At 31.8% G+C, this 14140-nt stretch overlaps 2 protein-coding genes across 2 annotated transcripts; one reads left to right on the top strand and one right to left on the bottom strand.

Annotated features, from left to right (window-relative positions):
- Positions 1-1558: 1558 nt before the first annotated feature.
- LOC106413755 lies at positions 1559-2201 on the top strand. Its single transcript, XM_013854501.3, has one exon. The coding sequence runs from the start codon at positions 1691-1693 to the stop codon at positions 2066-2068; it is 378 nt and encodes a 125-aa protein (XP_013709955.1). The 5' UTR covers positions 1559-1690; the 3' UTR covers positions 2069-2201.
- Positions 2202-4674: 2473 nt separating this feature from the next.
- LOC111208556 (B3 domain-containing transcription factor NGA2-like) lies at positions 4675-6153 on the bottom strand. The gene has a single exon (XM_022707677.2). It carries the CDS (start codon positions 5732-5734, stop codon positions 4856-4858), a length of 879 nt encoding a protein of 292 aa, XP_022563398.2. The 5' UTR covers positions 5735-6153; the 3' UTR covers positions 4675-4855.
- Between the last annotated feature and the right edge of the window lie 7987 nt (positions 6154-14140).

Genomic DNA, 14140 nt, shown 5'->3' with positions numbered 1-14140 from the left:
TTAACTAACGACTATATAAGCTGACACATTGTAACAAAACGTCTTATCGAGAATAACAAACTTCTTTGATCATGATTACATTTCATCTCTTGGGTGTGAATTAGGCATGTCACTAATATGACATCAGAGCCAGGTTAAAAGCCCATCATATGATTTCCCATAAACAGTTTCCTACCTATGTAAGCTTGTACAAGTGGCACATATTGTTGTGGTATTTCCAAGATATTGGGTTTGGTCTGTTTCCTTTGGACTGTTTCCCACCCATATCTCGAGAGAGGCTATTAGATAAAGTCCCACATCTGGTAATACAAATATCCTTGGACAATATATATGTGTTTTGGCAATCCTCCACTCTTGAGCTAAATTTTTTGGTGTGAATTAGGCCCATCACTAATATATACATCAACATGAAACCGTTTGTTCTACGGGAAGTCGAAAGGCCATATAAGAACATGCTAGAGTATACGGTAAACAATCTGCTGGTGCTTTCAGTATATTAGCAGATATTATTTACTTGCAATATCTTTAGTGACTATATATCATTAATTTCTCTTCGACTTTTATGAATTGGTCTTTGTTTAGGGGATTGATCGTGATAGAGTCGAAGGAATGGAGGCTCGTCTGAAAGAGGATGGACAGATTTTTGACTTATGGGAACATGTGGATGCTAATTCTGTTCAAACACCCCAAGATGTGTACAGATGTTTAGAGGCTGAGGGCTTTCCAATTAAGTATGCTCGTGTACCTATAACCGATGGTAAAGCGCCTAAAAGCTCCGACTTTGACACATTGACATCGAGTATTGCTTGAGTTTTTCACCTCTTTCTTTGTGCATCAGGTACCAATTGGTGTTGGCATGATGATATGCCGCAAGTGATAATCCTCCTTTTAAAATCTCAGTGAACCTGATCCAAAAGAGAGAGTCTTTTTGATAAGATCATGGTCAAGGTTGGGATAGATATATGGAACGTGGGGCTCATGTATTAGTGGGAAGTCTCTTACTTGTATAACATGTTCCTTATTTGTTTAGTTGGAATTTATTTGGTTGATACCTTTCTCTATGTATATTTAAGCAACGACTGTTTTATGGAATGATATGAAGAGAAAATTATGGTAACTTGTTCTTTAAGTCTTTGGGATCCAATACTTTTAAAGATTTAAAGAGTATAAATGAAGCCGAGCACTTCACCGTCTGTAAACCGTTCTTTTGTTTGGACAGGACACACAGTTCTGACTGCATCCTCGCAAAGAAATAAGTCTGATCAACTTGGGAAGGCTCAAGAGATACGATTACTATGCTTTTTTTTTAACATTTTGGCCATTATGATTACTTGAAAATAGAATTTTGATTAATGTTGAACTTGAATAACCACCTTAAACACTAAACAAAGTTTTTGATCTTTACTATCAGAGCATCTTAACCGTTCAAAACCAAACATTGCGTTAAAATAAGTTGATGAACCGGTCTAACCAGCAAACCGAGATTATCTTTAAATAGCGTGACGTTTGATGGTTTTGATCAAAAACAAAAAACGGCACGTAGTTTTTGATGTCTGCTTGACTCGGTGGGCAGGTGTGTACCCACCAATTCAAACAACACGGTTACACGCAAACTCCGAGAAAATCCCCAAATCACATAAAATTAGGGTTACGAATCTGGGAAAGTTGTCTCTCCTTTCACCCTAATTCGATGTCTATAGGTTTCAGGAACCAAGTGATGCGGTCGTTCTCGTGGATCATCATCCCCTCACTCTTATTGCTATTCTGCTTGATCGGCTCCTCACAAGCAGCGGGCGAGAAATCGAGCGGCGACGTCTGCAATACGGTTTCGGATCCGGGCGGGTGCCCAATAAACTGTTTCCGGGCGGATCCGGTTTGCGGAGCCGACGGAGTCACGTACTGGTGCGGTTGTCCCGACGCGGCGTGCCACGGAGCTCGCGTGGTGAAAACGGGAGCCTGCGACGCGGGTAACGCGGGAAGCGCTTCTGTACCGGGCCAAGCTTTGTTACTGATCCATATCGTTTGGCTCTTCTTGCTCGGACTCTCTCTTCTCGTCGGTGCTTTCTGAATGGTTTCTCTTAATGGATTTGCTTCATTTGTTATAGTTTTGCTTTGTTGCGTGCAAAATAAATCTCGTATTGGTTTTCGTGATTGTTTCCTTCAAAAGGATGAATCTTTTTCGTTTGGGTTGTCTTTAGCCATTGATAGTAGCAGTAAGAATGTGGTTTGAGACCTGATCCATGGAGATTGGGCATAGACATGGAGTAGCCAGGCAGATGCAGATACTTTCCTCTCTAGCTCTAACTAAGCATTTCAAGTTACCGGTTCACTTGAAAGGAGGAGGTCTTGAATGGCTTCTCTTTCGGTTTAACTGAAGGCTTCTCTTTCTTATTCACCCCTAACTGTTTCTAACCAGTAGTTAGTTCTCTTTCTGGTTTAGCTTTAGATGTTTTAAATCTTTGGTTCGCTTGGATGTTTCTCTATAATTTCTATCTCACTGGCGGTTATAAATATATCGGTATGTGATTTCATACTCTTAACGCAAATGAGTTGAATCAGACTCGTAATCTATCGGTCAGCTTGTCCAAGCCACGAAAAACCATGATAATAACAAACAATTAAAGTTAGCTAATGAGTTTATAATCTAAGATTAATACTCAAAACCTTCTTGAACCTGGTATTACAAAAAAAAAATGATTACCTTTTCCCTGTAGAACATGGTATTTATCTTCTTCTTTTTTGTTTGTTAAAATGTACTTATAACTTCTGCTTACATATTTTGAATAAAAAAGTTCATTTCCCATGTTTGATCACTAGAAAGAAGAGTAATGATAAAAACGGTAGAAATTTAGTTCTCAAAAAAACCATTATAAATGTAAGTAAATTTATCGTCAACCATTTAAATTGATTTGATTTATCTTTTATTTACTTCTCTTTGTGGAATCATCATCATTAGTATTCGTAGCTCAGTCTAACATCTCATCTGCTATTCCATACATATATTATATGATTACACAATGTGATCTTTTTTTGTGTGCACATACATAATAATGTGATCTATAGGCAAGTAGCCCTCGCTGATTTATACGATTACATAATATTGTGATCTATATGTAAATAGCCCTCGCTGATTTCAATGGCTTTTTCGCAGCTAGGTGAAGTATAGGCTATTAACTTTAGCTGACATGGTCCTGGTTTTGCTTAATTAGTTTAACGAACTATGAATGCTAAAATAAGTCTAAACTTATATCTCTTATTCAAGATTAGATTCCCCACAAAAATAGTAAAACGTACACACACACATCTATATATACATAAATACTTCAATAACCACCTTTTTGCTAAAATCAATAATTTACATATATATGGTGAAAAAATGCCTCTAACTTTTGTTGTTATTATTTACATATCAGACAGACCTGTGTATTTTTATATAGTAACTATTTCACTTTTATCTCTGCATGCGCTCATGGCTCATGCTAGTATATAGGCTTACTTCGCAGTATGCTAAAAATAACTCTATAACAGACAAATACTGCTGACATATCTAAAATAACAACCCTTCCAAAAGGTTCTAGATTTTTTATCTGTAGCACCACTCAAGTAAAGCTTGAAGTAAATATTGTTTAGTTTTATTGTACCAATACACTGAGGCTCCACAGATCTATACATACCAGAATATATTTCTAAACTAATCTGTGAACTAGCTAGATATATAAGCCCTAGATTCTAGTTATTATGGTATGTATATAGTTTAGTTAATGCTTGTGAGTTGTTACTATTTTTTTTTTTGGTCAACGTGAGTTGTAACCATATGTGTGCAGAAATCATGAAAAACAATAACATGTATACACACATTTACATCTATATTATATTATTTTTTTAACAGAACATATATACTATATATAAGATTCATGTATATTATCTCTATGATTGTCATCATATTTGTTAGTTGTTAATTTTATTATATTTCTAGCCAAAACAGTATATCAACAATGGAATTCAATTTAAGGATCGGAGTTAGCTACACGCATAAACACACCATACAAGACCTAAGATTAATTAACAGTTTAACACTCTGCATGCGTGTATCTTATATAAAGTATATATGTACATGTATGTGTGAGTTGACTTGTGCTATGATCCACACAAAGAAACCAGCTTGTTCTAACTTCTAAGTAAGAAAAATAAAAATACTTCTGTACCAGTTAATGCACATCAGCAATGTATGTGAAACAGTAACAGACCATACATTTTCAATCTTACCCAGATGAAAAGTTCTTTTTTTTATTTAATCCTATAAGATATAATAGAATTATTTTGAAATATAAATTTCAAGTCTAATTTTGTCTCTGCCCTTCTCCTGCAAGCTGCAGGTTGACAAATTAAGCAGCAACAACGGCTTCAGAAATGCAGCGGTAACCAGACAGCAGCCATATCAAATAAACTAAACAGTTCAATAACCATTTAATGTCAGTATACACACAATATTTACATACTATTATATACATATACATACATTTCACTTTTCTGAAACGGCCCATATCTTCTGATTAGTTTCTGACCAGAGGGACATGGGTTTTTAAGTTTAACACTGATCCCTAGCTATCCAAAGTTTATGTTCTGTATATATACTCTGACCCATCAGAGCTAAGAGGAGACTCATCGAGAAAGTACGCTTCGAAATTTTTTGAATACAATTATAATCAATCCAAACTCTTATCTTTAAAGAACATGCTATTTCTTGATATTATCCTTGAATCTTGAACGACATCCTTATGTCACATATATATAATATGTATAACTATCATATAGAATGTGTATTAAATTGATTAATCTCATAATTAATCATATATCATATATCCAAATCGAAAGACAAAGAAGACTTTCCTTTCTTAGTTGTAAACAAGTGATGATCCTCATCGACACTAGCACCTTCCATCGCTACTAAAGACTCATCATCACTGCTCACTAACCTCAACTGAAGGAGAGAACCAATACCAGCCATAGAAACGCCGCCACGTGACATACTACCACCGGAAGACGACGACTCGTCCTCCGTGCTATTCACACTTCCTCCTCCTCCGCCGCCGCACTCCATGTCCACTCCAAACAGCCTTAACCTCTTCTCTCCTCTTGATGAAACCATATTAGCCACTTGTGCTTCTCTCCTTTGCATTATCACCGGCACAGATTCAATCACAGCCGTTGGATAATACCCAATTCCAAGATCTCGTTGAAACCGATGATGATAAAGGTTGTGACTACTTTCAAAACTTGTCGGCATCTGAGGGTGAGGGAAAGAGTAAAACCTAGGGAACATAGCTCCGGCGAACTGATGATGATCTGGAATCTTTGGTCGTCTCCTCCAATCTATGTAAAGCTTGTCTTTATTACAGGGATCTCTTTGAAAAGACACGATGTCACCAGCATCAAGCTTCTTGTCTTTGACAAAACGGCTCCAACCTTTTGTCATGACATAACTTTGGCTACTGTTCCAGTAAGAGTAACGGAATCTCCATGAGCTTCCTGTACGGTCTTCGAAGTCTAGAAGCAACCCTTTGTTGTTTGTTGAGGAGTTGTCTAAAGGGAAGTATCTCTCTGCGTGTTGCTTTGGGATCACGAGTCGGTTTAGTTTCCCTACGTCGCTTGGTGTTACTACTTTGTCGAACATGTTCTCTCGCTCCATTGAAGTCGAAGCTTCTTCCAAAGGCTTCTTGTTTTCTTGATTCATCTTCTTGTTTTGGGGGAACCAAACTCCAGATCTCTAAAGAATTTCTTGATTCATCTTCTTGTTTTGGAAAGAGAGAGATGAAACCCTAGTTTTGGAATTGAGAAAAGGGAGGAGAATTGGTGGAGAGAAGAGTATGGTGGTCGATGAGATTGACCTAATTATACAAAAGTAGAAAGTGGGTTTTTTTGCACCCAACTTCACTGATTAGCAAGGTTCTACCTGATCTTTTCTCAAATGCAATCTTTCTCTCTCTACTGTTTATGGAGCAAGAAGCTCTTAACTCCAAGAAAGAAAATAAAATTATAATTAGTAACAATCTCTGAAGAACTATAAAGAGGACAGAAGAGAGAGAGAAAGAGAGTATATGAGATTGATAGAGATATGGGCTAAGAAGAGAGAGAAAGAGGGGACCCATGAACAATCTGGTTCTGTTCATGTGAGCTTCTTGTCCTTTTTTCTACTATTCTAGTTTCATTTTTCTACATACATTATTCGTTATTACATTTATTTGTTTGGCCTTTTCTCTTTCTATAATATGTTTTTTTTTGGTGTAAATCTATAATATGTTTTGATTAATAAAATCTTACGTATAGTCGTATATACCATTCTCAAAATGTAAAAGTAAATTTTATTATTATCATCCCGAGTGGTCAGTTATCATAATCAATGAAGATTCATGTAGCTAGGAACAAAGAAAAAAAAGAAAATCACTTCGTACCATCTTTATAATTCCAGTATAGTAAATCATTCCGAACGAAATCATAAATTTTTGAAAAGAGATTACGATCTAGATGATAGTCATTCACAAGAACTAAGGAAAAAATAGCAAAAATGTATTAATATGAATATGACGACTCTAATCAACTTTTAATCTTTTTACCAACAAAAAAAAAAAACTGAAAACGAGTGATATTTTAGTTTGGGTTGAGAAGTTCTAGTCTATTTTGTTTTGGAATTTTTTATTTTAAAATGCTTAATTCTAGAACAGAAAAATACACAAATAGTTGTATTTTCAAAATATCATAATTAAAGCAACAATCTAAAATACCAACAAAGGTTAAGAAGGGTTCTCTCAAATCTTTGGCCCAACTCTAAGTGCATGAGGTCCTCTTTAAGTTTTTGTTGTATTTTTTAAATGTATGAATTTTAGTAGTAATTTAGAGATAAAGAATAATAGTACAATATTGTAGTCTTTTCTTTAAATATAATCTTTATCTATTTTATATTCTGATATAGTGTCACGATTCCGAAAGAGGATCCAATACAAAACTAAATGGTTGGGATACGTACGTGGGCTTAGGAATATTGTTTTGGTTTTGTTGAAGAAAAAAAAACTAAAAGATTAGTAATTAAAGAGAAGACTATTGGATTTTTATGAACAGAGAATAATAAATGCTAATTATTGAGCTCTGTGGTAAGGCATTTTGGGATGGGTTATTTGCTTTTACAAGGACAGGACGACATGTTGTTTTATATTTTTGGTCTTTACTATTGACTTTTTATTTGTTTGGCCCTGAATTTAACTTATTACAGAAAATGATAATTTAATAATTAAATTCAAAAACAAAAAAAAATTGAACAACTCATTTATACTTCGAAAAAACCAACGCATTTCTACACAATTACATATGTATAAGTTTTTTTTTTTACATGTGTATAAGTTGACAGCAACAAAATTATATGTGTGCCATAAATTTTGTAGCACATGCAATTAGAAATGTGCTAGTGGTTTTTGCTCTAATAATCAGTCACTATTACGTTATTTTCTGTTATCACAGTATATATATCTATATCATGTCTATATTTTGGATGTTAAGGTTGAATCTAACAAAGTAACAAGTCTACTCGAAGAGAAAAGTTAGGACATGACGACTTAAACTCATACCCATATATCTCTTTTGTAATTTCTAAACCATGATTACAATTTAAGAGCTAGCTAGATTCCGTATATTTTATGTATTTCTTTAGTGTTTTCTGTGTGCCTATTAGTAAGGTCTACGTATTACGGAGGTCTTCATGTCTCCTCGACCATATCAAACTATATGAAAGTGATCTATCGCCGTCTGTAATTACGAAAACTAGATATTGATCCGCACGACCGTACGAATTTTTTTTTATACTAAAATATTTAGATTATTCAATAAAATATATCAATAATTATATAATTTTGTGTTGTATATAATCTAATTTTATGATAATATTTGTGTGGCTTATAATATTATTACTATAAAATTTATAGCTTTTGTATTTTATAACAAAATTTATTTTGAAAACAGTATTATGTAACATTACTGATTTACATAGATTTTTTTTATTTTTAAATTTAAAATATACGTAAAAATTAAATTAAATTGAACCTACATAATAGAGAATTTGGTATATAGTGATTAATTAAATCAATTTAGTATAATTGTTTAAATAATAAACATAATTGGTTTTTAACTCATGAGAATACGCGGAAACAATAAACTAAAGTCTTATATATACGATATAAATAAAGATAAATTGTTTCATCTATGAAGAGATGTGTAACTTAATTGTATTACATGGTAAAAGTATTTAAGGCATGACTTTTAATTGGTCTAAACTATAAAAAAATCGCATATGAAATAAGTCATAATTTATGTGCTAAAAGATAAGATATTTTTTTATTTTTGAATTAGAAATAGAAATAATTTTTTTCCTTTTTAAAACATCTTTTAAAATATTTATTTAATTGATATTGAAAATTAAATCAATTTGAAATTGTTATTATCATTAAAATATTATTAAAGTATTTTCTATAATAATTAAAAAAATTACAATCAAAACTAAACTAAAATTCAGTTTCTAATTATATTTTGTGATAATTAAAATTTTAATTAACTAATCTTGAAAATATATTTTAAAAAGAGTCTAAAAGATATTTGAAAGATTTTGTTAGACATTTATTTAAGATATTTATTAGTATTTTAACTAAAAATGAAGATATTATAATTAAGTTATGTAAATTTTGATAAAAAGTTTCTAAGAATGGTACAAATAAAAAAATCACACATAAAAAAAGTCATGAATTCTATTTTAATAGTATAGACGGTAGGCTAAATTGTGATATTCTTTGACTTTCTGCCATACTCGTTTATTTCATATCCAGTCATGCTTATAATATATAGTTTTACTTCTTTCTTTTAATGGAACGTACAGTTTAATTAGTTCATGTAACTGAAAATTCAAGAAAGATTTTGCAGCGAAAACAAGAGAAGGAAGGAAAGAAGGAAGGAGATTTACTACGTCTTACAGAATGAACAAAAAATATTTCATTTTAGTTTTTTTTTTTAAAATATGATTAAGAAGCTTAAACCACAAATAAGGGTTTTCACGTTAACATATATAATCATGCTTTAATCTTAATGTATCAGATCACTTGAAAATATAAATAAAACTATGGTAAATTTCTCGTGGACCGACCAAAGTATCTAGACTTATAGTGCTGAAGATTTAAATATATTTGTTGCTAAAAAAAGTTATAGATTTTTAAGAAATCCAAAAGGAGAATCGATACAGTTTTTAGTTCTGTGTACAGCTCATTCTTCAGATCCGCGTAGTCAACGTATACACTACTACATATTCCCTCCGTTTTTAAAAGATTCATATTTTAAAATTTTCATATTTATTAAAAAAATATACTAAATTTTAGCTACCAATACATTATTTTCCGTAATCAACTATTTTCTACAAATTTTCACCAATAAAATTTTAATAAATACGATTATGTTTTTTGAAAAACTATATCTTTTTGACACAAATTGAAAATATGAAAATATATCTTTTTGAAATTATGCATTGAAAATATAAAAAATATATCATTTTCACACAATTTTTTTTTCAAAAACATATGGATATTTTAGAAATGGATCTAGTAATTAATACACATGTTGTTCTGGAATAAGACACGTGGCAGCTGGCACTCACATGACCCCTCTCGATAAAAATTAAAAGTTTGTTTAAAAGTTTTCACGTACATTCATGTTAAAACTTATCGTTATTTACGTACGTGGTGAGTGGTCCTGAAAGAGACGAAGCACCATTCATGTCTCTCTGGCTAATTTCGGCTTAATTAGGGGAGAATAATAAATTACGTAAATCTTAATTAGGCTTGCTTTAAACAAAGGTTAAAGTTTATGTTTGAATTTTAAAAAATGAAAGAGTAGGCGAAAGAACATTGATCAATATAACGTGGTCCAAAATTTCATCTCACATTACAGAATTGAGTGGTCATAAAACTTTCAGGCGATAGACTGTTATTTTTTTAGGTTTGATGGTTACTCACCAGAGATTACATAAATATTCCACAGCGATAGATTAATTTAATATATGTTAGTATAATATAATACTCACCCACTTTTCTTTATTTCATCACAACACATCCAAAAATGAATCCAGATTATTAAATTATTTACAATAACTAATCGGTTACTCTATCCGGCTCACCAGTGGGATTAATTTCTTTAATAGTATGATCATCTACAAAGTAATAATGACGAATAAAACAAATATTTCTGAAATCTGAAAATGGTGAAAAGTTATTAAATGTTTAATTTTTAGAAATGTTGGAAATTAAGAAGGAGACGTCGTAGCCTCGCTCTTTTCAAAGCAATATACCTTTGTAGCCACGGGACCGATCTAGAATTCTGCTCATATATATCCTATTAATCTTCCTATACATTCTAGATTTAAAATTTGAATTGAACCTTCAAATGCGAAAACTTTGCTGTATAGATACTAAGATGTGGGGATATAAAATAAAGGAGAAGACGATACCATATATCATATGTATAAGCATTGTTATCATAATTATTCATATTAAGTAGATTGTAATGTAAACAATTAGGAATTTGATCGACAAAAGAGATTCCAGTTAGTTTTTCTCATGACAAAAAGAATAGACAATATATATAAATAAACTCATACAACTTTGTTATTATGTTTATCGATCGGTTGCAAGTATGAACATTTCAGTTATGTCATCTTGATTTGGAATATCGGTATACACTAGCTACTTGATTTTGAATATGATTTTATGTGTTATGGAGAAAATTATTTTAAAAAATATATATTGTCAAAAGTTTGAAGTTTGGTGGTGTAACAAAAAGAGTGATGTAAATTAATGGTAGGGCATAACTAGAGAGGGAAGTACAATGCTAATTTGTTTTTAAAAAAATTGAAACTTTAACAATGCTGAATTATTTACAACATCCAATGTGATATCTGACCCAGAAAAATGTATAACACTGAGACATGAAACCATGCGGTTAAATAAAAAATGCAGAGTAATATGGTGGGGGCTGGCTATGAATACATGTGTGGACATATGTGAAACGAGTTAAAAGAAGAGATTATAGGTGAAGGACCACTGCTATGTGTCTTTAATAAGTTGAGATTATACGTTAAGTAGAGTATACATATGCTTTGCATTTGCACTTACCTCTTTTTAATGCCTACTTGCTTCTTTACTCATTAAGTCTCCTTTCCATAAAATATCTCTCTATCAGTGCAAATTTATATTCATATTTTTTTGTTGGGTATATTGACCACGGTTTATATTCTCTTAAATACGAGGGAATTAACAAAAATACCTAGCTGATGCCTGATGAGCCTCGTGCTATAGGAAAGTAAGACGAGGGAATTATTTTTGCAGGTTGATTTACCATTTTCTCTATAATGTTGATGATTACATTACATTTGTGAACGATGTAGCATGAAAGCAAAATTGATAACATGGACAGACGCGACATTCTTGTTAATCAAATCTAGTATGATACGTTACATACCGCGACCATATAGGAAAAGGAAAGCAACATAACAGAAGAGAAAAATATTACTATGATTTGTATGTAGTTGATATGACAAGTCGCAATCAAAGACGGTAATGGTGAAATAAAAGGCGGACCATTCTATTTAATAACAATAATAACAAAATTGGAAGATGGATGGTGCGATAATGGCGACAACATGTTCCAACTGTCATTTGCCCCCAGGGTCTAGGACTCTCTCTCCCTAGCCAACCCTTTCGTCTATTTAATTAAATTAAATAAATAATTTAAACTAATTTGCTTTAAGAAATTTACTCATAGCATGGGTCTTGATATATTATCATATCCTCTCACCTTTGGTATCTCATTCGGACCTTCTTTAGTTATTCTGATAGCGCAAGCTTTATACGCTTCAAGCATTGTTCTTTTCTTGACTTTAGTTTGATCATTTCATCTCAGTGACGATATCCATCAAGAATATTGCATATATATGGGAAACGAGCTGATATAATTATTAGCGTCTTATATTGGAAAGAAGATGGAACATAGTTCACGAATTATAGTGAAGACATAAGTTTCAACTGATCATTATCAAATCGTTTGAATGTGAAGTTATAATTAATCCATGTCTTCTTTATGTAATAGCAACCCAGAACAGATATTTAGCTCAAGAATAATAATTTGTTTAACTATGAATAAGTACAACTACTCTATATAACCGGATGGAATTACATCATGAACTTCCACATATACAGTTATTTTACATGTAAATCGATTATTATAATGTTGACTTGACTTCATCTTTTGTCTCGGCTTTTAGGGTTCGCACACACACGCACTGATCATACATGCTTAAATTTATTTTAAAAAATACATTTGGTGGTGTAGGTATTATTGATTGACATCAGAATAAACATAAGAAAGCAGAAAATTAATATTTATACAGATGGTGGGTTTAATAAATGTCGATGCAAAAGTATATAGGTGGGGTAGGTTTTGTATGAGGAGAGGGGGATACAGAGGAATCAAACCCAAGTTTGCTGAAAGGAAATATTCAATTGTATGCAAAATTGGATATGTCTTAAATCTTATTTTCATTTTCATGATTACTTTTCTTGTTATTATATACTCCATATATCATAATATTCTTTAGCATTGTAACACGTGTAAGAACCTTCACATTTACTGTGTTCTGTGTTGTCATTACATTTGTGAATTTGGCAATACATATGCATACACTCCTTCAAAAAATATATATGGCCTCTGAAATGGCTGCATAAGTCAGCTGATAATGATCCCAGCCTCAAGCTATATATACATCCACATATATAATTCGTCGACTGTTTCCACAATTAACCCCATATATTATATTACATGCACATGACATAACAATAGCAAATTATTTTTCATCATAAGATATATATGAAAATGTCAATGTCTACGTGCTGGTGGCTGAAGTAGTTGAGTATTTTAAATCTATAAGAAAATATAAGCACGATCCCTTCCACAACAACTTTGTTTGATTAAAAAATCTGATAACTAAACGTATATACATTGATCAAGTCTTCACTTAATGCACAACTTGTCAGGTTTTGAGATATTAGTAAAGGTTTCGATATGTGGAAGATTCGGTTACACATGAAAGATGTAATGAATAGGAAGGTGAGAGTGGTCCAACTAAACAAAAGACGATGGGTAAAGATCAAAGAGGCTCCATTGTCCCTTCACAAATCTGATCTTTGTTTATTAGGTTTAGTCGCTTTCCCTTTTTCCAACAACACAATACCCACATTTTGTAAATTTACTTAGATATTATTTTTTTTAAGCTTCATTATATCATATCTATAAGTTCATTAGATTCCATTGTCCTTTTAATATTCTATGTTTAAAGAAAAAAAAAGTGAGAAGAGATTCATATCAAGAACAAAAAATGGAAGAGATATTTAATGGACTTGGAAAATGGAAAAGCCCAATTAATACCAACTTATAGCTCATTAGTGGACTGAAGAAGGCTGTAACAATATCACAAATCTTGGATTTCAGTGTTTCTCTTTTTCAAACATAATTGGGCCTATATCGGATTATTGGGCTTTGCTTATGCTTATGGCTGAGTTACGTGGCACTTTCACGTTAGTATCTTTTTATTTGAGAAATTCTTGGAACCTCTAGATTCACCGACCAATAGTGTTTGAGTATTTGATATTTGATATTTTCTAAAAAAGGAAAAAAAATTGAATTTTCAAATAAGATTATATTTTTAAAATAAAATAATAAAAATATATAAAAATAGTTACAAAAAATAAATAAATAAATATTGATAAACTTTTAGCAAAATACTAAATCTTATACCCTAAATCCTAAACTCCAAACCCTAAATCATAAACCTTAAATCTTGGATAAACCGTAAACCATTGGAAAATTTTAAACCTTAAATCATACATTAAAAACTAAATCTTAATAACACTAAAACCTAAACCCTAATCACTAAACCCTAAACCCTTGGATAAACCCTGAATCCTTGGATAAATCATAAACTCTAAATCAAAAATATTTAAAATTAAACCCTAGAATTTATGATTTATCCAAGGGTTTAAGGTTTACCCCAGAGTTTAGG

Source organism: Brassica napus, chromosome C8, assembly GCF_020379485.1.
Source record: "Brassica napus cultivar Da-Ae chromosome C8, Da-Ae, whole genome shotgun sequence".
NCBI lineage: Eukaryota > Viridiplantae > Streptophyta > Magnoliopsida > Brassicales > Brassicaceae > Brassica > Brassica napus.
The sequence above is the reverse complement of the archived record's forward strand: the minus strand, read 5'-3'. Positions and strand labels throughout refer to the sequence as shown.